We start from the raw sequence: 27169 nt of genomic DNA, 5'->3' as shown, positions 1-27169 counted from the left end.
CAGTCATGGATGTTTAGTGGTCACTCACTCAGTCACTCAGTCATGGATGTTTCGTGGTCACTCACTCAGTCACTCAGTCACAGACGTTTAGTGGTCACTCAGTCAATCAGTCACGGACGTTTAGTGGTCACTCAGTCACGCACGTTCCATGAGGGACATTTAGTTGAACACATGCACAGATCATGTACACGCTTCTAGCGACTTTCTCCTGCACCGGCACAGCGCTAACGTAGTGTGGAGAGAGGTCTGGCCATGCTGACATCTTTGTGTTATAGTCATTCAGATGTATTGTGAGATTGTTGAACATAATTTAGTTTTTACTCTGCGACAGTCATTCTACCATGTCCTCTAGCCCATGGCTTGTACTTCTCAAGAGGAAAATTGTCCCTACATAAGAACTTGATCTCCAAGGAAGGGTTCGTGCAGGGTCTTAAAAAACCTTAAGCCATAGGAATTTTAGGCCTTAAAAGGGTCTTAAGGAGGATTAGGAAGTTACTTCTAAATTGCGATAACGTCTCTGTATCTCGTGTGTTAAGTTCCCCCTCAATAATTCATATGGAATTACTCCTACATAGTAATTTCCCTTCATATCTTTTTGCCTGGCTGTCAATTAGGCATTTAATTATATTCAAAGTGGTCTTAAAAAAAGTCTTAAATTGAACTTGTTGAAACCTGGAGGAACCATGCTGGGGGGGTAGCGCCCCAAGATCCCTTTCTCATCTCTGCTTCTTCTGTGTCGCCGTCCTCCAGACTTTGCGACGGTAGCGAAGGAGTGCACCGACTTCCACTTCCTGCGTCTGGAGGAGCAGCTGGATGTGGTGCAGCAGGTGGTGCTGTACGCCAGAGCCCAGCGGAGCAGCAAGCACAAGGACCAGCCCGGTGAGACAGACCTTCTGTCACCAGTATTCATTCATTCAAGTATCCACATGAAGACTTTGCAACGTACAGTTTTTTGTAATCAAACTTTTAATCAAGACTTTACACGCCGGGCGGCTAGGTGGCGCAGTGGGCAAGGCACTCGCCACCAACGCAGGAGATGCTGGGTTCGAGCCCAGCTCTCGGCGTTGCTACCAGCTTGGCTGGTCGTTCATACTAATACAATTGGCAGTGTTAGGGGGCGGGAAGCTGGTGGGTGGGGATCGGACGTTGTGGACGGCGACTCCTACAGGTCGGTTGGTGCGCCTGCACAGTAGAATCAGGAAGTGACGGGGGCAGCGTGAGCCTCCCACGCGTTACTCCTCGCCACTGAGAGATCGCTCTGTGCAGGTGAAAAGATGCGACGGCTGCCTCCTCGAGTACCGGAGGGGACTTGTGAATATTAAAGGCAACCAACTTGTGTTCAGCTTTTCGTTCAGCGTTTCTCTGATTGGCCACACGGCCACGTGACCGCCCTAGCACACGCCCTTTTCCGCTGAGAGACGCGGCAGAAGCGCTGGTCGAACCAACGCGCTGGTCGAACCAGTTCAGACAGAGGTGTTTATTTATATTAATAAACATATCTACTAGAAACACTGGTGTTCTGTTGTGTGACTGTACTAAACTCTTCCACCACATGACCGACATTTGACATACAGTACACCTCCTATCTATGTTGGGATTATGTTTGGTCATGACAAAACAATAAAAATCGCTACTGTTAGTAACGCTGCCACCACCCACTTCAATGACAGAGCTCTCATATTTGCGAATGCATAAACTATATCTTAAATTATGGCGATGTGTCTAATATGGCTGTCACGAAGTCATTGATAAGCGACAGCCATATTAGACACATAGCCATAATTTAAGATATAGTTTATGCATTCGCAAAATATGAGAGCGCTGTCATTGAAGGGCTTCCTACAACGGAGCCCGCTGCTGCTGCTGCTGGAGCTGAAGTGATGTACAGTGACGAGTGAATCTGGTAGTTGGTTGTTAAAAACGCGAAACAAATAACGTTACGCTTTCTAGTTCAGCGCATTTCATAACTGTATGGGATTTGTTTATACTTCAGGGGTGATGTACAGTGACGAGTGAATCTGGTAGTTGGTTGTTAAAAACGCGAAACATAATAATCAGTCAGCAGCGCTCCACTGCTACCGCAGCTGAACACAAGTTGGTTGGTACAGCAGCTGAACACAAGTTGGTTGGTACACAAGTTGGTTGCTCGCGCTGCCGCTAGCTCCTTGGATTTCATTTGGGACGTGGGACGGCTGCCGCTTGCCTGCGCGTGGGGGCGGGGGGTCGCGGCCAATCAGAGAAAAGCCGAACACTAGTTGGTTGCCTTTAATATTCACGCTGAGGGGGACATGTGATGCAAGGCTTCGTCCACATTGCAGCTGGCTTGTGGGAGGCATGGCCTAACAACGTTCGAGACAGGGGAGGGTAGAATTGGACAATACGAAATTGGGGAAGGGAGAAAAATAAGAAAAAAATTGGGAGAAAAATAAGAAAAAAATTGGGAGAAAAAGTAGATAAAAAAAAATAAAGACTTTACACGCCCAGGGATAATACAAATTTTCATCGCAATTTATCATGACTTTAATAACCCCATAACCCCAGGGCCTGTGAAACTAATTCAAAACACACTGTGTCAAGATGTGTGGTCAGTCAGAGAAGAAGGCTGCTTTTTCCTGAATTTCCCCAAGTGTAAACAACAAAGATTTTCAATATACATATTCAGTATATACAATGCAGAGTAGAGAAGGTAACTGAGTTACAACAATATACAGTGTAGAAATGGTGAGGTATAGCTTAGCTTGTGGTGCCACCTTGTGGTGGTGAGGTGCAATGAGGTATGAGATGATGTGCAAATCTCTTATCAATAAATATAAACTGTGTTAAGTGTCTAAAGTTGGTAAGGTGGGTGCTACAATGAGTTGTTTATTTAAAGTGAGTGTGTACGTGTGCATGTGTGTGCTGTGGGTGTATTTGATGGTTTGTTACATAGTGTTATTGTTCATTGAGCATCCTGATGGCCTGGGGATAGAAGCTCCTTCTGAGTCTCTCTGTGCTTGCCATGAGACTCCGGTATCGCTTGCCTGACCGCAGCAGTTCAAAGAGGCAGTTGTTTAGGTGGCTGGGGTCTTTGATTATTCTCTTAGCCTTACCCATGCAGCGCTTGTTGTAAATGTCTTGGAGAGTGGGAAGCCCCCCTCCAATTGTGCGTTCGGCTGAACGGGCCACTCTCTGTACTGTAGTCTGCTACCGTCTTGTGCGGTGCTATTCCCAAACCAGGAGGTGATATTGCCAGTCAGGATTCTCTCTATTGTGCATGAGTAGAAGTTCTTGAGGATCTTCTGACTCACATTGAACTTCCTTAAGCGCCTAAGGAAGTAGAGGCGTTGTCGTGCCTTCTTGATAACACTGTCAATGTGTGTGGTCCATGTCAAGTCCTCAGATATGTGGACTCCGAGGTACTTAAAACTGTTCACTCTCTCAACCGGTGCCCCGTCGATGCTGAGGGGGCTGTAGTCCCTGACCCCCGACCTCAATCATCTCCTTTGTTTTGCTGACGTTCAGGTAGAGGCTGTTCTCTTGACACCATCCCGCTAGAACCTTTACCTCTTCCAGGTAGGCCCTCTCGTCGTTTGCAGAGATCAGGCCCACCACTACTGTGTCGTCAGCAAATTTGATGATTGTGTTGTTGTTCCGCTGTGCCACACAGTCATGTGTGTACAGGGAGTAGAGGAGGGGACTCAGAACACAGCCCTGGGGGGCCCCTATGTTGAGAGTGATGGATGAGGAGGTGCAGTTGCCTGCTCTGGGGTCTGCCCGTCAGGAAGTCCAAGACCCACTGGCAGAGGTCATAGTTTAAGCCCAGGTCCCTGAGCTTGGCTATGAGTTTGGAGGGGACTATGGTATTGAATGCTGAGCTGTGTGACCTCTTGTCCAGGTGTGATGCTGCTGTGTGCAGCACATGGGCTATGGCGTCCTCCGTGGACCTGTTGGGGCGATATGCAAATTGCAGGGGGTCCAGGTTGATGGGGAGGGAGGAACAGATGTAGCCCTTCACTAGCTTCTCAAAGCACTTCATGGCTATGGAGGTGAGAGCTACAGGGCGGTAGTCGTTGAGGCAAGCGGGCTTGGATTTTTTGGGTACAGGGATAATGGTGGACTTCTTCAGACAGGTGGGGATGACAGCCTGTTCTAAGGACAGGTTAAATATGTCAGTGAATACCGGGGCCAGTTGGTCGGCACAGACTTTTAGGACGCGGCCGGGGATACCGTCCGGTCCTGCTGCCTTCCTGATATTCACTTTCTTAAATGTCCTCCTCACCTCATGTTCTGTTATCCTGAACAATGAGTCTCCATCGGCAGTGCCCCCCCCCCTCCATTGCAGTGGTTTGTAGGCTGGTGTTGTTATTCATGGCCTCAAACCTTGCATAGAAGATATTGAGATCATTTGCCAATGAGATGACACTGTTCAGCTTGAGGGAGGTGCCTTTGTAATCTGTCATCGTTCTGAGGCCCTGCCACATACCTCTGAGTTGTAGAGTAGTAGAATAGTAGAATACATACATATAGGCAATACAATTATAGTACAGTAGAAAAGTTTAAATAAGCAGTGTAAATAATAGGGGTGTAACGATTCGACCCCACAACGATTCAATGCATCAGGAAATCTCTTCATTTGACCACGATTCGATTCGATGCAATTCGCAAAATTTTCGATCAGTTAATTCCCCCCAAAAAAATTATACACAAATGGCTGGGGGAACTGATTCACTCAGCATGAATGGACTATAGGTCAATACAAAATCGACAATCATTTTCTTTTATTATTATTATTTTGATCGATTCTTACATTTTCAAATCGATGCAGTTGAATCGTCACCCTAGGATCGATGCATTGATGCATTGTTACACCCGTAGTAAATAATATAATTAACTCTGAATATAAGCATATGAGCAAGTAGGCAGTGTAATCAAAGGTGCAGATGAGGGTCTGTATGCCCTATCAGTTATAATATACATTACAATAAATATGGTCAATAACCCTAACTGGCATGATATACGTCATATGTTATACGTTGTAGTCCATGTGTGACAGATCGTAAGTGACTCCTCTGCGTTGTGTATTAAATGTCGATGCCCCGAGGGAGAGTCGAACACGGGTCTCCCACGCCGTGGGCGACAACATAGACCGCTGCACTAAGAGGTGAATTCACTCCTGGGTACCGTATCTATGTGTCTATTAACCCTGTTATGGGGAAGTGAGTTTAACTCGCAGCCCGCTTACTGCCACAATCACTTCACAACACGCGTGTTGAGAAGTGACTGTGGATATTACTCACGGACCTCTGTTACACATGCAGTTTAGGTAAGAGTCAGACACACTTAGTGATCAGACATCCCTAGTAGTTCTCATCTGTCGTTAGTTCTCCGGCTGCTGGCAGCGGTCCCTGTCCACTGTTGTGGAGCCTGATGGCAGCGGTCCCTGCCCACTGTTGTGGAGCCTGATGGCAGCGGTCCCTGCCCACTGTTGTGGAGCCTGATGGCAGCGGTCCCTGCCCACTGTTGTGGAGCCTGATGGCAGCGGTCCCTGCCCACTGTTGTGGAGCCTGATGGCAGCGGTCCCTGCCCACTGTTGTGGAGCCTGATGGCCGTTGGTACAAAGGACTGAGCGGGGGTGGCCTCTCTTCTTGCCTCTCTGGTTGTCCACCACCAGCTCCTCGGCCTCGCTGATGTTGAGTTGGAGGTGGTTGCTGTCACTCCACCCTACAAAGCTATCCACCAGAGTTTACATTTGATATGTTCTCTGTAATAGAGTTGTAAGGGCCATTAAACACAAACATAACACATCCATACAACAATACATAACAATTCATCTGTGACGGCCGGGCTACAAAAACAAACACAAACATAATACATCTAATTATCACAAGTTCACAACTTATCTCTTCCAAACTCACACCTAGGAAGGTGGTGGGTCAATGGCTTTGGCTCTAATATAATCCATATTTCATAGGGCGGCCGGGTAGCGCAGCGGACCAAGCATCTGTCTACCACCGCAGAGGCAGTGGGATCGAATCCGGCTGCCGCGGTACCTCCGGCTTGGTCGACCGTCCATACTGACACAATTGGCAGTGTCAGCGGGTGGAAAGCCGGTGGGATGGGTCCTGGTCGTTGTAAACAGCGACTCCTACAGGTCGGTCAGGGCGCCTGCACAGCGAGGGAGGGAACTAGGGGAGGTAGTGTGATCCTCCCACGCGTTACACTTCCCCAGTGAGAGTCCTCGCTGTCAGGTGAAAAGAGGCGGCTGGCTGTCTCCACATGTATCGGAGGAAGCATGTGATAGACTTCAGCGCTCCCTAGACCGGCAAGTGGGGGGGAAATGCGCGCAACGACCAGGAAGGGGAGGGGGGAATTGGCATAACGACAAAAAAATTGGGATGGGAGAAAAATACAGAAAAATAGGAGGAGAAAAAGTAGATAAAAAAAAAGGGCTTTCATATTGTCTATGCCATTACTTACTATGCTATGGGTGGCACAGTGGTTAGCACTGCTGCCTCATAGCAAGAAGGTCCTGGGTTCGAACCCCAGAAGTTTGCATGTTCTCCCTGTGTTCGCATGGGTTTCCTCCAGGTACTCTGGTTTCCTCCCACACCATGAAGACATGCATGGTAGGCAGGGACTACAGATGAAAACTAGCTCATTAGCTAATTCTGGCACATTTACATTGATGTGGAAACTGAAGATGTTGATTCATGTAGTGCATTGTCCCTGGGTAAGACATTTATTAAATAACTTAAACTTACTTTTCCATATATTAAAAGAGGCATTCATAATAGAGGGGGAGAAGAGGTTTGCTGGGATAAACAGGGGCAAGCAGAGAGCCCTTCTGCCATCCATAGTTTCTCCTGATATTGGACCATATTTTCAAAGACTGTGTTACACAATGGGATTATTCTTAACATAATGTATTGCCAGAAGCGTAGGAGAGAACAACAGAGCATTCAGAGATGTCATATGGCATCAATTGCGTTCCATTTGTACCCAACTTGGATTCTCTGCATGTGAGCCAACATGAGGAATGAGCCGAAGGAGCGCAACTGAAAATTGTATGGAATAAAGAATATTGGAAGGATATTCATTTTCACTGCATTTATTCTGTGATGGGGTGATGGGACCACCTCTCAAGGTCACTGGTAATGCGTTTTAAAAGAAAAAGCTATTTAAAATGTGCCGCCACCAATACTCTGTTACTACTAAACCAGGTGTTTAAATGAATCTGTTGCTACTCTAAATGGCAACTGTGAGTACGAAAGGCTTTGGGCAGTCTCATTGATTGGGAACGGAAATCTTACCATATCTTCTTAAAATATACATTATTTTGGGGATGGACTTATAAGGATGTATTACATACAAAACAAGTCATCTGCATCTGAGTTAATGGATGGAGGGGGGCGTTGGCTTGCAATGGATGGAATAGTGTATAGTGCAGCAAATGCAAGTCTGATTCACAGTTATTGTTGTAATGTAGAAGTGGGAGTTATGTCACCGGGGGTTGGGGATGGGGGGTGCGAGGGGGGGGAGGGGGGGGGGGGGTAAGTTGATCGTTGAGCAGCCTGACAGCCAGTGGATAGAGGCTGTTGGTCAGTCTGCTAGTACCGGACTGGATGGATCTGTACCTTCGACCAGAGGGCAGCAGTTGAAAAATATTGTGTGCTGGGTGGAACTGGTCCTGTAGGATGTTATTCACATGACGTAGGCAGCGGGAGGTGAAGACTGTGGAGATATCTGGAAGGCTAGCTCCAGTGATCCTCCTCGCAGCCTTGACCACTCTGTGGAGGGCCTCCTTCTCTGCCCTGGTGCAGCTGGAGAACCACACCAGTAGACCGTAGGTGAGCACACTCTCTCTCATAACCCTCTAGAGAACACAAAGCAATGGCTAAAGGCTCAATAGCAAGAACAAATAAAAGTGGGGAAAGGAGGCAACTCTGCCTTGTCCCCCGTTGTAGCGGGAAGTAGGGAGATCTAATGGAGTTGGTCATCACTGAGGCGAGAGGGGACAGATACAACAATTTGATCCAAGTTATAAAACCTTGACAAACCCAGTCAACTCTCGCAATATAATTGATGGGAGAACCTTTTCCAATTGTGTGGCAATCATCTTAGCTCACAGTTTGGCATCCACGTCTAAAAGGCTGACAGGTACAAACCTGTCTCCATAGGATTATCAGTGAGTTGCTTCCAGTCAACATGTACGAAAACGGATTGTTTTTTCATCGGTACTTTTCCGTTTTATAGTCTTTTGAATATGAGTATAACTTTGGGTGCTTCTGAGTAATTCCAGAGAAAGACACGATAATAGCGTTTTAGTGGAATACACTAAACACGTTGTAATTTTTCGCCTGATTGTCGAATCTTCCTGAAATCAACGCTAGATCATCATTATTATCCTTCCTCGTGCAAGCATGCAATGTGGTTTAGACCGGCGCGCCACACATACAGACACAGAGACAGCGTCGATCGGGGTAAAAATAAATATCAGATCAACGATCAAATTTATATATAGTGTTCTTACCTTGTATCTGATGTAATGCAAAAGAAATAATCCAATTATCTGATCGCCATTCCAAATACTGCTCGCGGAGGTCCGTACCACATTACCGACCGTTTCACAATGACGGGCGGGCGGGGTTACTGTTCCAATGCATCGTTGTATCTGCCTACCTCGCCTGATCACCTAAACCCTGCCCGCACGGCTCGGATCGTCCCAGAAAAGAAACTACACCATTCCCAGTGGAGTGCAATACCCGCTGGAAGGCGTAGGCGGCGGTGTTTGCCCTTTTGCGAGCTCAGACGCAATCCCAACGATAACATCAGGCTGGATGGATGAAAATGAATGGATATCGCTAATAAAAGAAATAACAATTAAAACCCGACTATACTCGTGATTGGCGCTCAAGCGATGGCAAGTTAACCCGACTGCGTGTATCACTTCCGCAACGGATTTACTCGGATTTCGGTTTCCGGGTTCCTCTGATTGGCCGTGACGCACCCCCCTATCCACCGCTGCTGCTGCCGCTGCCCTGTGTGTTGCCGCGCGGCATGGACTTGACTGCCGGCCGTGAGATATGAAGACAGAGCCGCAAATTGAACATGCAGTGAGTCTGCGACGACAACAACCCAATAATCAACACTCGAAACAGCTATTACCAGACAATTACAACAGCAGTGGTGCCTGCTTCGATGCAGACCAGAGAAAGACTTTTGTCTTGTTTACATCAGGTTCATTTCATTCATTCATTCTCCTCCCGATGTGTTCGTTCAACTCAGACCAGCCGCTCTATCGGAGATAGGATGACATTGTGTCTTGTTTTGTATATGTTTATTATTCCGAATAGATCTACACAGGCTTATAGCCTATAATACGTGACATTTGAAGCAGGCACCACTGCTGTTGTAATTGTCTGGTAATAGCTGTTTGAGTGTTTATTATTACTGCCTTCCTATACCCAGTTAAAATTGTCTTCATATCTCTATATACAACAGCAGTGGTGCCTGCTTCAAATGTCACGTATTATAGGCTATAAGCCTGCATAGATCTATTCGGAATAATAAACATATACAAAACATGACACAATGTGATCCTATCTCCGATAGAGCGGCTGGTCTGAGTTGAACGAACACATCGGGAGGAGAATGAATGAATGAATGAACCTGATGTAAACAAGACAAAAGTCTTTCTCTGGTCTGCATCGAAGCAGGCACCACTGCTGTTGTAATTGTCTGGTAATAGCTGTTTCGAGTGTTGATTATTGGGTTGTTGTCGTCGCAGACTCACTGCATGTTCAATTTGCGGCTCTGTCTTCATATCTCACGGCCGGCAGTCAAGTCCATGCCGCGCGGCAACACACAGGGCAGAGGCAGCAGCAGCGGTGGATAGGGGGGCGCGTCACGTGGGGGTCGCGGCCAATCAGAGGAACCCGGAAACCGAAATCTGCGTAAATCCGTTGCGGAAGTGATACACGCAACCCGACTATCATCGTGACTGGCGCTGAATGAGTTAATAGAAGTGATATGGATGCCTGATAAAAGGCGAGAGGAAGAGTCTTGGCCTCAAAAGCCTCATTAAAGATGTCAAGCAACACTGCAGAGATTCATTTTGAGAAGGCCTTGATGAATTCAGAAGTAAACCCATCAGAGCCTGGGGATTTGGAGCTTTGGATACTTTTTATGTGCTAAGTCCTCAACAGAGAAAAGCTCATCCAGGCTCGCCTTATAACTCTCTTCTATTATTTGTAATTTATCTAGAAATCACTGCTGTAGACCAGGGGTTCCCAAAGTTTTCAGGCCGCGACCCCCAAAATAACTGTCAGAGAGCCGCGACCCCCACTATTATAGGAGGTAAAAAAATTATTATTATTTATTTTTTTATAAATGGAAATGTATGGTTGAAACATGCAAACGTTCAAATGCACACACACTAATAAGCATTGGAGGCTTTTAACCAGGGCCAGACTGGGGAAATCATTCAGGCCAGGAAATATAGTGCGAAATATAGCCCCAGTCAGGCCACTTTTTAAGCGGGGGGTCCCCCACCAGGATTTTTTTTGTTACAAAGACTTAATTTCCTGCATTCTGGTGCAGGCATTTTTTTATTTGTACCCTTTAAATGCCAGTGTTTGTGATGGCATCACAAATTATTGTTAAAAAAACAGGCTAGCATAGTATGATTAGCAACAACACTGATTTTGATGGATTTTCTGTTTTTTTGTAATGTCAGATAGAAAATAATACAATCTTTTATTCAACTTCAACCCTGATCATAACACCACATATTCATTTATAATTCTAACCCTTTAAATGCCAGTGTGTGTGATGGCATATATTTGCAAAGTCGATTTTTCTGGGGGGGATTATTACAGGCTAGCATGTGTCAATGATTAGCAACAACACTGATTTTGATGGATTTTTGTGTGAGCAAGAGAGAGAGATAGTTCTCCAACTTATGTGTGAGTTGCAGTGATCTCCTGGTTGTTCCCCACCTAGGTTATCTAACTATTGCGCCGCTCCAACTAGAAACACTGGCCTGGCCTGCTTCTAAGTTCAGTGGCCTGACTGCATACATAATTTTTTTTTTATTTTGGATTTTTTATTTATTATTATAATTTTTTTAATCATCTGGCGACCCCCCCGCGGCGGCTCGCGACCCCCACTTTGGGAACCACTGCTGTAGACAACCATATTTCAGATGAGATCTTTACTTATTATCCTAAGAGTACAGAAGAAAAAAACAAAACACTTGTTTATTCATGATGGCTCAATGTATTCAAAAAGGAATGCATTTGTCTACATTCTCTCTATGTATGATATATTATATTAGTGTAGTAAGTGTTTGTCTACATCCTCTCTCTAGAGAATAAATCGAGCATGTTCTTTAAAAGAACAAACAGGAGAGTGTGCAGCAAGTAAGAGTGAATATCAATTTAACGCAAGGGGCCTTTTACAGAGTTGGAGCATGAGAGTGTCAGAGACATGCTCTGTCAGAGACGTGCTATCTGTATGTGAAGGACTGAATGTGTCGGGACGGACAAGGCTCCTTTGACAATCAATGCCAATGTGTTGTTGGAAAGATCCTTATCACGGTCCAGGCTGAGTGGCCTATTTGAAGTGGAGCCGTGTATAGAAACTCCCCCCCCCGGCCACTGGGCCTTGTATGGAAAGTACCGCACTGCCATTACTATTGTCATTAAGAGCCTTTATGGGCTGTGCTCCCACACTCGTTTTCCACCCTGATCCAGCTAATCTGTCTTCTGTTTTGTTCCCTCACAGAGGTTCTAAGGAACGGCAGCGACGATAAGAACAAAACCATTGAGAGAAATCCGTCTAATATCCTACCAGGTAATGGTGCTCCCTCGTTTCTCATGGGTTCTTAGCCTATTTCTGGCGGGTGGCCGAGGTTGAATAGTGGAAAGAAGGATGCCAAGGCCCACACTTTTAATGTGTTGTTTTAGTAGTTTGGGTCTTATTTGTGGTGGGCCGGTCTGATCATGTGATCATCAACATACAGGGTGCGGCTGGGTGGTGTAGAGGTCTAAGCACTCGCTTACTACCGTAGAGACCCGGGTTCAATTCCAGGCAACATTACCTCCGGCTTGGTCAGTCGTGCCTACGAGTCGGACAGTGTTTGCAGGTGGGAAGCTGGTGGGGTACGAGTCCCGGTCGTTGCAATAGTGCCTCCTATTGATCAGTGGCGGTGCCTGTTCAGCAGGGAGGGGGTCTGCGGGAGATGGTAGGAACAGTAAAAGAAAAATTATAATAATAATAATCAACATACAGGGCAGCGGTGGCCTAAAGGTTAGAGAAGCGGGTTTGTGACCGGAAGGTCGCCGGTTCGATCCCCGGGACCGGCAGGAAAAATCTGGGCTGGGGAAGTGAATTCATAACTCTATCCCATCCCCTTAACACCAACCGCTGAAGTGCCCTTGCGCAAGGCACTTAACCCCAAACTGCTCCAGTGGAGTTGCTCAGTGGCCAATGGTGTCGGACTGTGGTTTTACTCCCAGGTGTGAATGGAACTGTGTGAATGTGAAGCAGGGCGTAGCTGAAAAAGAGAATCCGTGCTCAGCGAACCTACCCTGGGTAAATAAAGGTAAAAAAAAAGAAAAAAAACAGCTTAGACCAGTGGTTTTCAGTCATGGGATGAAAACAAACAAACAAAAATACACGTTTAGTGTTGAATGGTGTCTAAGTCAAAGGTGATCTGTGAACAAACTAATAATAATAATACATACATTTTCATCAACAATTCTGTGGTCATTTCCTGGACTTCACCAAAGGTTTGGTGTGTCCTGAACAAAAAGACACCTCTTCTGGTGGGTTCTGCTATGGAAACGTAGGGACTTTGTGACCCTTGATAGTCAAGCATAGACAGAGTGGTGAGCTTTGACATGTTCTTTATTTACATTTTCAGGGTATCTAACTTGATTCATGATTGGGGATTCAAATATTCATAATTTCACAGGGAAAATGCATCTATACCAAAGATTGTGAACGTGATAATCTATCTGTATATCTCTTTGTGACCCCCTTCGGGGTTCCCCTGCATTAGACCACACTGGCTTTTAACTTGCATCTCTGCGCTCGCTCTCTTTCCTGTCCTCCCACCCTGCTCCCTCCGTCCCTAGGCGAGTTCTACATCTCGCGCCACTCCAACCTGTCGGAGGTCCACATCGTGTTCCACCTGTGCGTGGACGACAACGTGCGCTCGGGGAACATCACGGCCCGCGACCCGGCCATCATGGGCCTGAGGAACATCCTGAAGGTCTGCTGCACCCACGACGTCACCACCATCACCATCCCGCTGCTGCTGGTGCACGACATGTCAGAGGTGAGGGGGCAGGGGGTGCAGGGGGTGCTTCTCAGTAGGAACACACCCACACGTGGTCCAGGAGGTAGAGAGCTTCTCAGTAGGAACACACCCACACATGGTCCAGGAGGTAGAGAGCTTCACAGTAGGAACACACCCACACGTGGTCCAGGAGGTAGAGAGCTTCTCAGTAGGAACACACCCACACGTGGTCCAGGAGGTAGAGAGCTTCTCAGTAGGAACACACCCACACGTGGTCCAGGAGGTAGAGAGCTTCTCAGTAGGAACACACCCACACCTGGTCCAGGAGGTAGAGCTTCTCAGTAGGAACACACCCACACGTGGTCCAGGAGGTAGAGAGCTTCTCAGTAGGAACACACCCACACGTGGTCCAGGAGGTAGAGAGCTTCTCAGTAGGAACACACCCACACGTGGTCCAGGAGGTAGAGAGCTTCTCAGTAGGAACACACCCACACGTGGTCCAGGAGGTAGAGCTTCTCAGTAGGAACACACCCACACGTGGTCCAGGAGGTAGAGCTTCTCAGTAGGAACACACCCACACATGGTCCAGGAGGTAGAGAGCGGTCGTCTGGTGCCCGGTTTGATTCCGGGAGCGTGTCGCAAGACACTTGACCCCTAACTGCTCCTGATGAGCAGGTTGACACCTTGCATATTTGCCTATAATGAGTGTGAGTGAATGGGTGAATGTGAGGCAAAAGTTGTAAAATGCTTTGGATAAAAGCGCTATATAAATGCAGTCCATTTTCATTTATACTGACACTGTTATCGGATATATTCGTATCCGTATGGGGGTGAATCTCCCAAATATTTCCCCAGTTAATACCGAAAACATGTCAGAAATCAAAGCGAAGCCACTTGATTTCCAGCATTTCTGACACATAACTTAATATATTAATATCTCTAATGGAGAAAATGGATTATATCCTGATCATTTATGTCCAAATGATCTAGGTCTGTGCTTTTCAGTGAATCGAATGGATAAATTAATACTTGAAGCGCCATTGTGCCTATTTCCAAGCCTAATCCTATGATTCTGTTGTGAGGGAGACATGTGATATGGTGATATGGCCAAAATATCATATCACCATTTTTGTATTAACTTTAAAATACAGTGGGCGTCCTACTGGCTCATTCACATGTAATTGCAATGCCTTGGTTTGAATCTGGCTTTGTTTCAGGTCATCCCCCTTCTCTCTACCCCCAATGTCCTATCAAATAAAGCAATTTGCCCCAAAAAAAGAAGAAAGGGTTTCACAATATGTAGCCTATATATCGTGGACGACGCATGGATCTATGATGGTACACCTTTATATTCAGTATACCTCCAGGCCTATAATCTGACGTAAGAGAGCTTGGCCACATACCCCCCCCCCCCCCCCCCCCCCCCCCCCCCGCCTGTGCAGACCTCTAGTGAACTGCTGCCACAGTTCTTTCAACTTTCCTCGAGTTGGAACTAGTGGAGGAAATGGCGTCTGCAGGTGATATCATGCAGTGGAGTTTCTCAAAGGGGGAGGCGATGTGGAAAATTGGCTAAATGCCTCTTTAAAGTTGACTATTCTGTATTGGTATTGTTGGCAGCAATTTTTTAAATCCCTTAGTTCTTACATTATTTGTGGTGGTGACAGGTCAGGGCAAGCAAGGTACTCAGTCAAGAAGTGAAAAGGACTGCACATGCAAGACAAGAGACATAGTGTGTTACTGTATCTGTTTAGAACATGTGTTTTTGGCAGCTCTGTCTGATATTGGTACACACACACACACACACCTACACACACACAGACATTTCTTTAGATTCTGCACTTTAGGTTAAACCGTGTTAAGCGGTCTTCTGCGACACAAGAAAGAAGGTACGGATGAGTGATAAGTTGTGAGATTGCGGTCGATGGGTGCCGTCCCCCCTGTGCCCTCTTCTTCTCTTCTTCTTCTTCTCTTCTTCTTCTCCGCCTTTCATCCCTCTCCTCCCGTCGCGTTCGGCGCTGCTCGTGAATTCAGCCGCAGCATTTCTTTGGTTTCCGCACCGAAACGAGGAGGGCAGAGTCGTGAACTGTTGTGTTTACTCAAGCCCTCTGTGTGTACACACACACACACACACACACACACACACACACACACACACACACACACACACACACACACACACACACACACACACGGCCACACACACAGCCACACACACACACACACACACACACACACACACACACACACACACACACACACACACACACACACACACACACACACACACACACAGCCACACACACAGCCACACACACACACACACACACACACACACACACACACACACACACACACACACACAGGCACACACACCACACACACACACAGCAGGGTGGAAGAACAGCGGCAGGCTTTTCAAAGACGGGCTGAATGAGTCTGAACCCGACCGGGTTTAGGTCAACATCTTTTCAACTTAGGAGGTGGATTTGCTTTCATATTTGAAAATTGAAAGCCCTTCTGATGTGAGAAGCTTTGAGTGGGTTGAGCATTGATAAGAGAATAGAGGAGGAATTTCCTTCTTCTTCTTTTTTTTTTTGTCTCGGAAGGACGCTTTCATTTCAGGTACTTTGTGATTGAAAATGAAAATGGAGAATGAACACGGCGACCCAGCGAGACGCAGTGTGATTTCTCAACAGGCCCCCCCGCCTGATGTGCACACACTGCCGTCGCTGTGCCCCAACACGCCCAGAGACACGTCTCCCCCCCCCCCCCCCCTCGTGTCCGAGCAAGACTCTGTGTGTTTGTACAAATCTACCCGTCTTCCCTACGTCTGCAGCTGTAGGAACTAAAGACCGTTTAATTGTTAACCTCTCTCTTTCATTTCAAAGACTTTCCATCTGGCGTCTCCTGTTCAACGCCCCCACCGGGGATATCGGCTCGTTTGTACGCGTCTATTCTTGCATTCTATTTTTCTGGAACGGAAATGCACACTGCGAGGCCGTGCCTCCGCGTCTAGATTCGGTCTCTTTCTCCCGTGAGAACAGTTTGACACAGTGGCTAGGCCGAGGAGAAGGGCTCGGTGGATGTAATGCATGTATAGGAGTTAGTGGACACAGTGAGGGTATTATAGAGCGGCCATGCGAGGTCCTCCGTGGCTGTTAAACTCATATGTGGAGCACGTACAGTACAGAGATGAAGGCACGCGGAGTCGACGGAGGGAGGCGAACGGAACGAGACGGACGCGGCTTCGCTCTGGGCGGCACCAAATGAGGCGAAGTGGTGTTTCTCAACAGCATTTTCACATTTCGAGCGAGAAATTCCTCTGGCGTGATGAAAGCAAATGTGGGCAAACTCTTCACAACAAATAATACTCATCACAACAAATAAACGATAGACCGCTTTGAGTGTGCTGTATGAATATTGAATATGTTAGCTTACATTTAGAAACAGATTTTTTGTAAATGACAACTCTGCTCCTGTTGAGACCTAATGTACTTGCATGTTTCCACGTTTTGGATATGGGTATGGTTTGGGTGATTCTGAGTAATTCCAGGAAAAGGCATTTTAGTGTAATCCAGTCATCACATCACGTTGTAATTTTTCGGCTGATTATCTAATCATCCTGAAATCAACGCTAGATTATCATTATTATATCTCCTCGTGCATACATGAAATGGCCTTCGTAGCGGGGTGCCCCCCCCCCCCCCCCCCCCCCCCCCCCCCAGAGTCCACACGGATAGCTTTGATCGCGGGAGAAAGAAATATCAGATCTTCCTTTTTCAACATGTCGTAACACTTCTGGTCCTTCTCCTAATTCTTCCTCTCCCTCTGGAACAGGAGATGACCATCCCATGGTGCCTGAAGAGGGCCGAGCTGGTCTTCAAATGTGTCAAAGGTACGAAGAAAGCAAGAAGCCCTGGCTTCTCCACAGATTTAATTCGAGAATGTTTCTTTTACATCCGTTTCCATGTCACCTTGAGAAATCTTTTGTCATATCAGACTCATCTAACGCCCTTTCGTGGAGATGTTTCATGTTTGTGTCCGATTGTGTATTCTGCTATATTACCTTTGCTATATTATAACAGATCTTGAGATTGTATAATATAGCATTGTATAGCAGTGTACATAAAGACCCAGTGCCTCATCCGTAGCTAACAGTGTACTGCACTACCACAGGACCTAGCATGTCCTACCATGCTCTGTAAATAACTCATGTACAGATACCGATATGCCCTACTTTGTTTACTTGTTTATTGCACAATGTCGCTCTTGGTTGGATTCTTATTATATATTATTACTATTGTATTATGCACATCGTTGCGGGCAAGACCCCCCGCATTTTACTGTATACCTGTATGCCGTGACAAATAAAACTTGTATCTTGTATCTTGAACATTCAACATAGCCGTGAATCAAAGGAAAAGTGGAAAAATGCTCATTGCGGCTGTATTAAGAAATTAAGAATAATACATCGCTGAAACAACCGGTAGCCTATTTCTCATGATAAGACCACATTTAATCATGAACCCTGCCGCTTCCTGTTTTGCTGCTCGCTTCCGCCTCACAGCATGGGAAGATTTGTGTTGCTAACTGTGAACGTGAAGTTATTTTTGTTGATGAAGCAAGTTTTGTTTGGAAAGGCTTCCTTTGCGCTGTAATGCCTTCAGCAAAGCTCCTGTGGATCCGGTCACACAGAAACCATGTCAATAGAATGGTAAATTGTAAATGGCTGCATTTATATAGAAGCTTTTATCCAAGGCGCTTTACAATTTGTTCCTCACATTTTACCCATTCACACACCGATGGCGGAGGCAACCATGCAACGAACCAACCTGCACATCGGGAGCAATTAGGGGTTAAGTGTCTTGCTCAAGGACACTTCGACACACTGCCCGGGAGGAGCGGGAATTGAACCTGGGAACCTCCGGATTACCAGACGACTGCTCTACCTCCTGAGCCACTGTCACCCCCAATAGAAAACAGAGGAAATCGTATTAAGAAATGATCACATAGCCATATCCTTGAAGCACTTGTGGCCGAATCCTTGTGTGGACAGGCTCACAGTGAGGGTCCAGACGAGCCTCCCTGCACCAGCCCAGAAAAACTAAACTTTGCGAAGCTCTCCGCAGATAACGCAGCCATCACACGAATGTCAAAGAGACAGAAAACCTTGGGAACGCAACATTCACCCGATACGCGCCACCGGAGCTGCACGGAAGCTATGAACAGCACCGCAACAGTGACAATCAGTGTTGTAGTCCTCGAGTCCAGGACTTCGGATTCGAGTCTGAGTCCTAGACTGATTGTCAGGACTCGTGACTCGACTTGGACTTGAGCACTGATTGACTGCATTCGGACTCTGAAGGTGCAGACTTGTTCATTGATAAATACAGTATTTCCTTTTTTGGGGGGTGGGGGGGTATGCCCTAATTATTTGGCATAAGATATTGATGGCTAGTGCATTTGTTTGGCTATTGTGTCACAAAGTAAATAAATTCCCTTTTAAACGGACTCGATTTAGTGACTCGACTACAACACTGGTGACGCTCCATGCAGCAAACAATGCGGATGTCTTTGAGGAATTGAGTTGCCAGGGGGCATGCGGTACGGTGCGTTCGTCTGACTGCTTTGTTTTTCTCCTCCGCAGGCTTCATGATGGAGATGGCGTCATGGGATGGTGGGATCTCGCGGACGGTGCAGTTCCTAGTGCCTCAGGTGAGTGTGTCTAATCGCTGGAACGACGCACTACGAGCGAAGGCACCTTGAAACCCGCTTCACTCGGGTGCCCCGTGTGAATAGGCACTGCTATCCACTGCTATACTCCACGTCGACCGCGCACCGCGGAGGGTGGGGGGAAGGGGGTGGGGGGTAGGTGTCTGCTGGAGTCTATTTTCTCTGTGCGTGGGACATGGATTTCATAGCGATGCGCTGAGAGATTCACATGCAGAGAGACAGAGAGAAGCATAGAGCCCCCAGAATGCTTTTAACCCTTTCACTACCACACTACCAAAGGGTTAACCCTTGCACTGCAACAATACAGAAGGTTAACCCTTTCACTACCACACTACAGACGGTTAACCGTCTGTAGTGTGGTAGTTAATTGAAGGTGAATTCACCCCAACCGCAACATGGTCCTTACGGCACGCCTCTAAACAAAGGCCCACTTGGCCTCGCGGTACGCACCCTTAGTAGAGCTGTGAACCTTCACTGGCCTCACCATTCCATTCGATTACGATTCAGCTGTCCACGATTCGATTCTATTCTACGATGCATCTCGATGCAGCTCAATAATATATTACATCCTCAATTTTATAATCTATATTACTGCACATGGCTACTTTTTACTTAATACAAGCAGTCAGATAGATTTACTTTTATTTAGAAAGTTCTTAAATCAGAATGTCAAAATAAATGTCTTTACTAGTGTTGCATGATACACAGATACTAGAAATATCTCGATACCCAGCTGTTAACATCGGTTCAATACTTCATCTTATTAGTATCAATACTTGGCTAGCCTGATGCTGAATTTTCTATGCCTCGCGGTACACACCCTTAGAGCGCAGCCAAACGGAGATGGGTTGGGAAAACACTGCTGGGCTCTCTTTGAACAGATTTGGTTTCACTACGGTGATAAAAGAACATTATATTCAGGGTCATTCTGAGACCAGATCTGTTTACCAGGGGATGGATGCTACAACGTAAAGGTGACCTTCGCCTCGCCTTGACGGGCTCCTGAATGAATGTAGGGCCTCGCTACAGATGCTGCGCTAAAAGGAATGTAGTGTTAAAAGACAACCCGGCCTTGAATGCTCACATCACAGGGATGGTCTTTAGCGCCCCGCACTGTGGCCGTAATGGCGGGCTTAACCGGCGCTCGTCTCCCCATAGATTGTAATGTTATGATATGCTCGGCTCGGCAGCGCGGCTTATAGTGTGATTACACATGTTGACAGGTCGAGGGGACAAAACCCACTGCATCAAAGGGCCTCTTGACGTGTGGGCCCCCGCCGCCAGCCGTCCGCTCCGACACCGTTCAAAATAGCACCTCTAAAACAGCATTGTTTTTTACACCTCAACAGGGCACAGAGGCTAAATATATGGTGTGTGTTCATGTTTGTGTGTGTGTTCATGTTTGTGTGTGTGTGGCACGCCGTGCTCAGTGGTCGTATGTGTGTGTTTGTGTGTGAGTGTGGGTGGGGTGGGCATGTGTTTGTACTTAACGATTAATACTTAAAATGCTTATATGAAGGGTAGCGATGCTCAGGGCGACACAGTGAGTTCCCTATTAAGCCCCAGCTGTCAGAGCTCTCGTCCTTCCAGCATCCTGGCCACTGGGTCCACAGGAAACGGGCCCTTTGGTGTCGCAGAGAAGGCCGCTTAACACGTCCTCGTACACAAACAAGCCCGCTTTATTTTGGTATTACGTGCGCACCTTGACCTGTTATAAAAAGATTAAACAGTTATTTTCCCTCCATTTGTGTGTGTGTGTGTGTGTGTGTGTGTGTGTGTGTGTGTGTGTGTGTGTGTGTGTGTGTGTGTGTGTGTGTGTGTGTGTGTGTGTGTGTGTGTGTGTGTGTGTGTGTGTGTGTGTGTGTGTGTGTGTGTGTGTGTGTGTGTGTGTGTGTGTGCGCGCGCGCGCGCTTCAGGCTTGGGGTCATATCTCTAATGGTTTATTTGCTAATGATGGAGCATTTAACCTTCATTTCTATAATCGCACTCTAAGTGCAAAGGGGATATTGTCATCACTTGTGTCGGTGTGTGTCTATCTGTCTGTTTGTAACCGCGATAACTTGCACATTTCTTATCCGATTTTGCTGAAAGTTGGCGGATAGGTTTTGGCGTTCGGTGTGAACACATCTGCAGAAATGGCTTGCATGCAAGAAGGTGTGTCATGATTTCAGGCTGCCAATACATTTGAAAAACCTGGAGTGCGTGCCTGGACTTGTTTCCCTATTTTTTATGTATAGTATCAGAGGTTACAGCACCCAGTGTCAAGTCAAGTGAGGTGATCGCGTTCTACTCCTTTTTTCACCTTTGTATATATAAAATAAACAAACGAGACTATCGCTGAAACAACCGGTAGCCTATATCTCATGATAAGACCGCATTTCCTCATGAACCCTGCCGCTTCCTGTTTTGCTGCTCGCTTCCACCTCACAGCATGGGAACATGTTTTGATGAGACGCTGAAAAGCCTCGCTGACTGTGAATGTGAAGTTATTTTTGTTGATAAAGCTAGTTTTGTTTAGAAAGGCTTCCTTCGAGGCGGTTAGGTGGCCGAGCGGAGATTGCGTTCGTCACCAGCCCCGGAGCTGGATTCGCCTGTTCGAATCCAGCTCACAGCTCCGGGGTTGTCACCAGCTTGGCTGGCCGTCTGCACTAATACAATTGGCTGTATTAGAGGGTGGGAGAAGCTGGCGGGGTGGGTCCGGGTCGTTGTAAACAGCGACTCCTACAGTTCGGTCGGGGCGCCTGCTAAGCGCGGATAGGACTCGAGGGGGATAGTGTGGTCCTCCCACACGCTACGCCCTCTCGATGAGAATCCGCGCTGCCAGGTGAAAAGAAGCGGTGATTGGCTGGACGTGTGTCGGAGGAAGCACGTGGTAGCCTCCACTCTCCCAGATGATCTGACTGTGGGGGGTAAGTGCGCAGCGACCAGGAAGGGACTGGGAATTGGCATACGACTAACATTGGGATGGGAGAAAATCGGAGGAAAATGGAGGGAAAAAAAAAAAAAAAAAAAAAAAGAAAGGCTTCCTTCGCGCTGTAATGCCTGTGGATCCGGACACACAGACACCATATCAATGAAAAAGGATATTGATGGACTTGGTCACAGTCACGTTAATTGTATCTCAGTCTCATCGATCTCAACATGTTTCCATAGTAATCCTGTATGGACATTGAATTCACGATAATATAGTGATGTCAAAATCGTCCTAGTAGCTGCTTTAACCCTTTCACTACCACACTACCAAAGGGTTAACCCTTTCACTGTGACAATACAGAAGGTTAACCCTTTCACTGCCACATGACAAAGGGTTAACCCTTTCACAACCACACTACAGAGACGGTTAACCGTCTGTAGTGTGGTAGTGAAAGGTTAACCTTCTGTAGTGTGGTAGTGAAAGGGTTACCACAAAGGACCAAGATGTTGACCAACAAGATTTCCATCTTAAGCGATGTTTGGCGAGTGATGCGGGCAAGGTTGACACGAGGTCTCCCCGGACCACACAGTATTAGGAAAAGCCTCACTCTACTTGTTCTTCTTCTCCTTGTTCATGACCGGAAGGCGGGTTTTACAGGTCAAATTCATGCCAGTTTTTATACAAATCAAATCAAATGTATTTGTAAGGCCCAACAACACACGTTAATGTCCACATGGGCCGGACACGTCTTCTCTAAACAAGTCAAGAAGAAACATCACAATGAATCTATGAATTGAAAATGGGGGACCCTGATGGAAACAAGACAAACGTCTTTCTCAGGTCTGCATCCCCTTTTACTGTATTGTACCCATTCTGCAATCTGTTAAATAAAGTTTTCATTCATTCATTCATTCAATCAAGAACAAAACAAAAAAACACCATGAAATCCTAAATAAAATGTAAAATAAATAAATGCAACACTCCAAGACAAATGCAACGTGAAGGTAAGGGGAAAAAGCACCACAGGCAATGTGGAGGGGAGAAACCTTAGAAGGGCCGTTCAAGGGGGGATCTCCCTTCTTAGATGTCGGTGATAGTAGTGTTGCAATAAAACAGAATTTCAAATGAAATACACTTCCTGTATTAATTGAAAGTGAAGCTCCACTGTGCTTGTGCGAACATGTGGGTGGGTGAGAGAGAGAGCGAGGGGGTGAGGTATGTCTGCGAGCCTGAGTCTTCTCTGTTGTCGCCCCTACAGACGCCTCAGCTCCTTGTGTGCCCAGCGTGACTGACCTCTCTCTCTCTCTACCTGTTATCAACAGAGTACCTACTGGAAAAATCCACCCTAAAATAGAACTCGCATGTCATTTCTATTAATATAGCACAGCTCAGTTTTGATTTGTGAATATGATCTCTCCTTGAGCTGAATACCAGAGAGACTAAACTAGTGATGATGCCATCAAGTAATTCACCATGATGAGTTTACTGGTATATGGGTACATTAAACTCTACATTAGGATCAAATGAATAGCTCAAACTGAAATGATGTAAGCCCACAAAGTAGGTCACTAATTCATAGTCACTGGACCGACTCCAAAAAAGTGTCAGTTACATTACATTTAGTCATTTAGCTGACGCTTTTATCCAAAGCGACTTACAAGTTCTGTACGACAAGTCAGCAGGAAGGTTACAACTCTCTTAGCTGAGTCCCAGTAGGCTGGTCCTATCCTTCCAGCCGTTTGTCAATACAGAATACAGTTGATGACATCACAAATTCAAAGTCACAGATCATTGGAATAGCACAAATGAGCCATGACAAATGCATTCTGTTTTAGGGTGAATTCCCCCTTTTAAGCATCAGTGCTTCTTGTCCGTCGGCCTCTCTACCTGTATTGACGACTCTCTCGCCGGTCTCTCCCTGTGCCCACAGAGTATCTCGGAGGAGATGTTCTACCAGCTAAGCACCATGCTGCCGCAGATCTTCCGCGTCTCCTCCACCCTGACGCTCACCTCCAAGCACTGACGACCTCTCGCCACCTCTCCTCCACCCTGACGCTCACCTCCAAGCGCTGACGACCTCTCGCCACCTCTCCTCCACCCTGACGCTCACCTCCAAGCACTGATGACCTCTCACCACTTCACCGCATCTCCTCCACCCTGAAGCTCACCTCCCAGCGCTGACGACCTCTCGCCACCTCACCGCGTCTCCTCCACCCTGATGCTCACCTCCAAGCACTGACGACCTCTCGCCACCTCACCGCGTCAACGAGGAGCCGACGTTTAGCGTCCCGTCTTCCTTTTGTCGTCTCGGAGAAGAGGCTGGGACTGGTCTTTCTGTGAAGGAGGTCGTCTGACGACTTGTTTGTTTTGTCTTTTGTTTGTTGTTTTTGTTTCCTTGTTTTGAGGGGCGTTTCTGCTTGTAGACACGGTGATGAACGACAGGAGAATCAACAAGAGAGGTCGAGGAGGCAGGATTTGAACCCAGGACGTTGCAATGACATGGTACAGCTTACTGAGCCACCTGAGCTGCCCGTCCAAACCCAAAGACTTCTGTTACACGTCTGTCCAAATACCTTGTAACATCATTGAGTGTTTTCTACGGGTGGTCTGTTTGCTGGTGAGGAGCAGTAGCAAGAATGCTGGTGTGTGTGTGTTTGTGTGTGTTTTTATCTGTGTGTGTGTGTATGTGTGTGTGTCTGTGTGCGTGTGTCTGTGTGTGTGTGTGCGTGGGATGAGAGAGTGACTGAGAACGGTGTCAGTATTTCCTGGAAAATCACAAGCTTAAAAATCATTAAAAACAAACAAGAAGATGCAGCTGAGTGGGCAGCCCAAGTCAAATCTACAGTGTGGGGAAACAGATATATTTGTTTTAAACCCTTTTCTGCTTCAACTAGACCGTATTCCATTGAAAGTGACGGGCGTGAGTCAGAATCAAACCCACGACATAACGACCGAGCGGTACGGGCCTAAACCTGCCGGGGGGGGGGGGCGGGGGGCTGCGTTTTGTCAGTCTCTACGCTGTTTGACGCCAAACGGTAAGGAAATTGGCAGGCTGGCATCGTAGCACTTAAACACAGAGAGGAGTCTGAGGTGGGACCCCGAACGTCTATGTGTAGCCTTGTCATTTGCGTGAGCTCTGTTTTTGCTACACCCACGGTAACTACACTGTAACTACACTATATCGCTGTACTTTCTTTTTTTACTGAAATGCCTGGTTTCTACGGCTCAACCAAAGCGGCTCCTGCACTTAGCGGTGCGGCCTCCGGGGTGTGGTCGCTTGTGGTTCCACAGATCTCAATGATGTCATGAAAACAATATTGCTGTCATGATGTAATGCAGATCTTTCCCCTGAGGGCAGGATGGTTTTCTCAAGACGGCAAAACACTCAAGTTCGCCGTTGCTCTGACGGGTTTTCCGTGAAGTCGTTTTCTTTTCTTTTTTTTTTATGAATGGGGGTTCCTGCAAAAACGTCATGTTTGGTGTTTTGGTTGAGTCTCCCTGACCTGACCGTGATGGATGAGTGGAGGTGGGTTGTCATGGGAGATTTAGGAGTGTAATCCCGTGGGTAATTGGCGTCATATCTGGCAGGCGGTTTCCCCCGGAATAAAGCGACAAGAACTTGGCTCTTCTTCTGGTAAAAGATGGATAGTGTTGCTGCTGAAATGAGCGTTACGCAGGTGTGTTTATACTGCATTGCAGTGAATCATAGTCCGTAGAAATGTGTGTGTGTGTGTGTGCATGTGCGTGCATGCGTGTGTGTGTGTATGCCTGAGCCTATGTGCGTGAGAGGTTGAGTGAGTGAGTGTGTGTGTATGTGTGAGTGAGTGAGAGTGAGAGAGATTGCGTGTGCTCTTAGGTGAATATGTGCATAACCACACGTGTGTGTGTGTGTGCGCCTGAGCCTGTGTGCGCGGGTGAGTGAGTGAGTGTGTGTGCGTCTGCACGTGTGAGTGAGTGAGAGAGAGAGATTGTGTGTGCTCTTATGTGAATATGTGCACAACCACACGTGTGTGTGTGTGCATGTGGTGGTAGGGGGGGGTCTCTCCCCACTGCCTCTGTAACAGCAGAGGGCGCTGTTCCTAAAGACAAAGATGTAGCGACATGACTAGAATGATATGCCAGTCGCTCATAGGTAAAGCTTTACACACTGTGCCAACTATTTGCCGACACTGATCATGAGTTATATTGAGCATGAGAGAGTGGCAGGGTTGGCGCTTCCATTACAGTATTCCTAAAAACCTTTGGTTCATATACCTCCTGTGGTAAACACTTGTCAAATTAATGTTTTATTAGCATTTGAACTTGATTGAAATGTGACATTCCACCCGTGTTCCTTTTTATTACCATTTGCTCTGTATGTTTACATTTTAATTTTTGTATATATGGGAAAATATACAAATGATTATATCAAGTGGTGCATGTGACTATAATAATATTGCACATTTGAGACCCCCCCCCCCCCATATTCTTTTGCCATGTCAAAGTAGCACACTCCCAAATTCATTCCGTTTGGTCGTTTTATTTACTGTTGATGGAAAACCCGGAGACGTGTGATCTCTCTGAAGTTAATAACCCTCTTGTCATTCATTGGAATTGCATTCCTGCGCGTCTTCTGGTCGTCTCACGTCAGAGGGGGAGACGCTGGCCGCCGTGATGATCAGTGACAGTATTAAGATGATTAAAAGACTTCTGAGCCGTCCAATCAAAACAAGATGCCTTCTCTGCTTTCAAGTTAACCCTTTCACTACCACACAGTTAGCGTCTGTAGTGTGGTAGTGAAAGGTTAACCTTCTGTAGTGTGGTAGTGAAAGGGTCAACCCTGTGTCGTGTGGCAGTGAAGGGGTTAACCTGTATTGTCGCAGTGAAAGGGTTAACCATTTGGTAGTGTGGTAGTGAAAGGGTTAAAGGGGGGGGGGGGGGGGGACAACATGGCCGACCGTGCCTGCAAGAAGCTTGTGTCTCGATGGCCCCCTTTGGTATCATGTTAAAACCTGCAACTCTGTTTATGTCTCGTCCTGGAGACTGAAGTGGTGAGAACCCACAAAACTCTTAAGGAAAATGTGTCACTGAATGTCTGGCGTTCTTGGCGTTCGTCTCGGTGCCCTGAAGTGTTGGGTTCCCTGCGGCACGGCGTGTCCAGGGTGCAGAGTCAGCATGACACCCCCCCACCCCCCCCCCTCTCTCTCTCTCTCTCTCTCTCTCACTTTCTCCCTTCTTCTTGGTGCTGCGCACAGCCAGGA

At 46.9% G+C, this 27169-nt stretch overlaps 1 protein-coding gene across 2 annotated transcripts in view; it reads left to right on the top strand.

The window, feature by feature from the left end:
• The window catches only part of ferry3 (FERRY endosomal RAB5 effector complex subunit 3), a 79466-nt gene extending 54725 nt beyond the window's left edge, over positions 1-24741 (top strand). Inside the window, exons 9-14 of one of the 2 annotated variants that reach the window (XM_084334398.1) lie at positions 751-879; positions 11764-11832; positions 13119-13321; positions 17120-17177; positions 18930-18997; positions 23860-24741. In XM_084334398.1, the coding sequence (XP_084190524.1) occupies positions 751-879; positions 11764-11832; positions 13119-13321; positions 17120-17177; positions 18930-18997; positions 23860-23952 (620 nt within the window). In that variant the 3' untranslated portion in view covers positions 23953-24741. The remainder of the gene's footprint in view (positions 1-750; positions 880-11763; positions 11833-13118; positions 13322-17119; positions 17178-18929; positions 18998-23859) is intronic. The other variant, XM_084334399.1, reaches the window with a different exon arrangement.
• The last annotated feature ends 2428 nt before the right edge of the window (positions 24742-27169 follow it).

Source organism: Notolepis coatsorum (genome assembly GCF_963971535.1).
Source record: "Notolepis coatsorum genome assembly, chromosome: 18".
Taxonomy (NCBI): Eukaryota; Metazoa; Chordata; class Actinopteri; order Aulopiformes; family Paralepididae; genus Notolepis; species Notolepis coatsorum.
Note: the sequence above shows the minus strand (reverse complement) of the source record. Positions and strands in the feature narration are given on the sequence as shown.